This window comes from Sorghum bicolor, chromosome 9 (genome assembly GCF_000003195.3).
Source record: "Sorghum bicolor cultivar BTx623 chromosome 9, Sorghum_bicolor_NCBIv3, whole genome shotgun sequence".
Taxonomy (NCBI): domain Eukaryota; kingdom Viridiplantae; phylum Streptophyta; class Magnoliopsida; order Poales; family Poaceae; genus Sorghum; species Sorghum bicolor.
The window spans coordinates 296970-299964 of record NC_012878.2 but is presented as its reverse complement, the minus strand read 5'-3'; the positions used below and the strand labels follow the sequence as shown (position 1 = coordinate 299964).

The following is a 2995-nucleotide window of genomic DNA, read 5'->3' as shown; positions in this document are numbered from 1 at the left end:
CAGGGCAAAGGGGATCAGACTCAACCCCGAGAAATGCGTTTTCGGGGTCCCCCAAGGCATGCTCCTTGGATTTATTGTGTCTGAGCGAGGGATTGAGGCCAACCTAGAAAATGTCTCGGCCATCGCAAACATGGGCCCAATTCGTAACCTAAAGGGAGTACAGAGGGTCATGGGATGTCTAGCCTCTCTAAGTCGTTTCATCTCTCGACTCGGGGAAAAAGGGCTACCTCTGTATAGGTTACTTAGGAAATCCGAGCATTTTTCCTGGACCCCCGAGGCCCAGGAAGCCCTTGACAAGCTCAAGGCTCTGCTCACCAACCCTCCCGTTCTGGTACCCCCCGCCGAGGGGGAACCGCTTCTTCTCTATGTCGCAGCCACTGATCAAGTGGCCAGCGCAGCTATCGTGGTCGAAAGGAAGGAAGAAGGGCATGCCCTGCCGATCCAAAGACCGGTGTACTTCATCAGTGAAGTACTGTCTGACACAAAGACCCGATACCCCAAATCCAAAAACTGCTTTACGCAGTAGTCTTGGCCCGACGCAAGCTCCGCCATTATTTTGAGTCTCATCCGGTCTCGGTAGTGTCATCTTTCCCTCTAGGGGAAGTGATTCAAAACCGAGAAGCCAATGGTAGAATTGCTAAGTGGGCTATAGAGCTTATGGGTGATGGAATCACCTATGAGCCTCGGAAAGCCATAAAATCCCAAGTCCTAGCGGATTTTGTGGCAGAATGGACTGGGACTCAGCTCCCCCCACCACAAATTCAGCACGAGTGCTGGACCTTGTACTTCGACGGGTCTTTGATGAAAACCGGGGCTGGCGCCGGCCTCGTCTTCATCTCACCTCTCGGGGTAAGGATGTGATACATAATCCGACTCCACTTCCCCGCCTCAAACAATGCAGCGGAGTATGAGGCCCTGGTCAACGGTCTCCATATTGCGATCGAGCTTGGGATCAAGCGGCTTGACGTCCGAGGCGATTCTAGGCTCATCATCGACCAAGTCATGAAAGAGTCTTGGTGTCACGATCCCAAGATGGATGCATACTGCATGGCAGTGCGGTGTCTAGAGGAAAAGTTCGACGGCCTCGAGCTTAACCACGTGTTAAGGAAATACAATGAGGCCGCCGACACGCTCGCCAAAATGGCATCCGAGCGGGCCACGGTCCCTCCAGATGTTTTCATCAGCGACCTCTACAAGCCCTCTGTTGACTACAAGGACGACGGGGGGTCGGATAAACCCCCAAGCGAACCAGGCCCTGACCCCAAGGACTCCACCGTTCAGGAGCAGGAGGCCATGGACATCGAGCCCGAGCCCCCTGCACCTGACGACTCGCCAGACTGGCGCTACCCCCTGCTGCAACGCCTCGTCGATGGCACTCTACCCCTAGACCAGGCTGAGGCAAGGCGTGTGGCTCGTCGGGCCAAGACTTTTGTCCTCCTCGATGGGGAAATGTATAAGCGCAGCCCCTCGGGCATCCTTATGTGTTGCATCCCACGTCAGGAGGGAATCAAGCTCCTACAGGACATACACTGAGGGGCTTGTGGCCACCACGCCGCGGCTCGAACGCGGGTAGGAAATGCCTTCCGCCAAGGTTTCTACTAGCCCACCGCCGTGGCCGACGCCACAGAGATCGTGCGGACCTGTGAGGGATGCCAGTTTTACGCTCGGCAGATTCATCTCCTCGCTCAGGCCCTGCAGACGATCCCCATCACCTGGCCTTTTGCTGTCTGGGGCTCGACCTGGTCGGGCCTCTGCAGAAAGCGCTCGGGGGCTTCACCCACTTACTTGTCGCGATTGACAAGTTCTCCAAGTGGATTGAGGTCCGACCCATTACAAGGATCAAGGCCGAACAAGCAGTGCTGTTCTTCACAGATATTATCCACCGATTTGGAGTGCCGAACTCCATAATCACCGATAACGGCACACAGTTCACCGGGCGAAAGTTCCTAGAGTTCTGCGATAGACACCACATACGTGTGGACTGGGCAGCAGTAGCTCACCCCAAGACTAACGGTCAAGTGGAGCGTGCCAATGGCATGATCCTCCAGGGTCTAAAACCTAGGATTTTCAACCGGTTGAACAAGTTTGGAAAAAGATGGCTCAAGGAGCTACCGGCCGTGGTCTGGAGTCTAAGGACTTCTCGAAGCCGAGCTACAGGCTTCACCCCGTTCTTCATGGTCTATGGGTCGGAAGCCGTCCTCCCCACGGATCTGGAGTATGGATCTCCAAGGGTACAAGCCTACGACGAAAATAGTTGCAAAACGTTCCAAGAAGACGCGCTGGACCAGCTGGATGAGGCCAGAGACGTAGCCCTCCTACACTCCGCCAAGTACCAGCAAGCCCTCCGCTGTTACCATACGCGACGAATCCGAGGCCGAGCCTTTCAAGTTGGCGACTTGGTGCTGAGGCTCAGGCAGAGCAACAAGGGTCATCACAAGTTCACACCCCCCTGGGAAGGGCCCTTCGTCATCGCCGAAGTCCTCCGACCCGGCACCTACAAGCTCGCCAACGAAGCAGGGGAGGTCTTCAAAAACGCGTGGAACATAGAACAGCTACGTCGCTTTTACCCTTAGAACTTTGTAAAAATTTCCATTTGTTCATCACCTTGAAAGAATAAATAAAAGTTTAAATTATACGACCACTTCTTTTTAAGTAAGCCTCGGACCTGCCTTACAGAATCCGAGTCTTCCTCGGGGGCTACATAGGGGGGAACCCCCTGTGGCAACTCCAATTCTTTTTTCTTTTTTCGCACAAGCCAAGAGAACCCCGACCAAGGTCTTTCCCCATTTCCTAAAAAGATTTAGGAAACTGAAAGATCCATCCCCTAAGTCTTAAGGTATGAGCCCGAGGAAAGATCCGCGCTCACAAGCAAAGACGACCTCTACTCACCTTAGGGTCGGGGGACGGATCCGGACTTCCAAAAATTACTAAGGAAAAAGGAAAAGGACTTAGGCTTGGGGACTCCGGCTAGCGCAGACTCTAAGTAGCTCACCCG

The 2995-nt window shown here is 54.2% G+C and overlaps 1 protein-coding gene across 1 annotated transcript; it reads left to right on the top strand.

Moving 5' to 3' along the window:
* LOC110430226 lies at positions 1033-1533 on the top strand. The gene has a single exon (XM_021447501.1). The coding sequence runs from the start codon at positions 1033-1035 to the stop codon at positions 1531-1533; it is 501 nt and encodes a 166-aa protein (XP_021303176.1).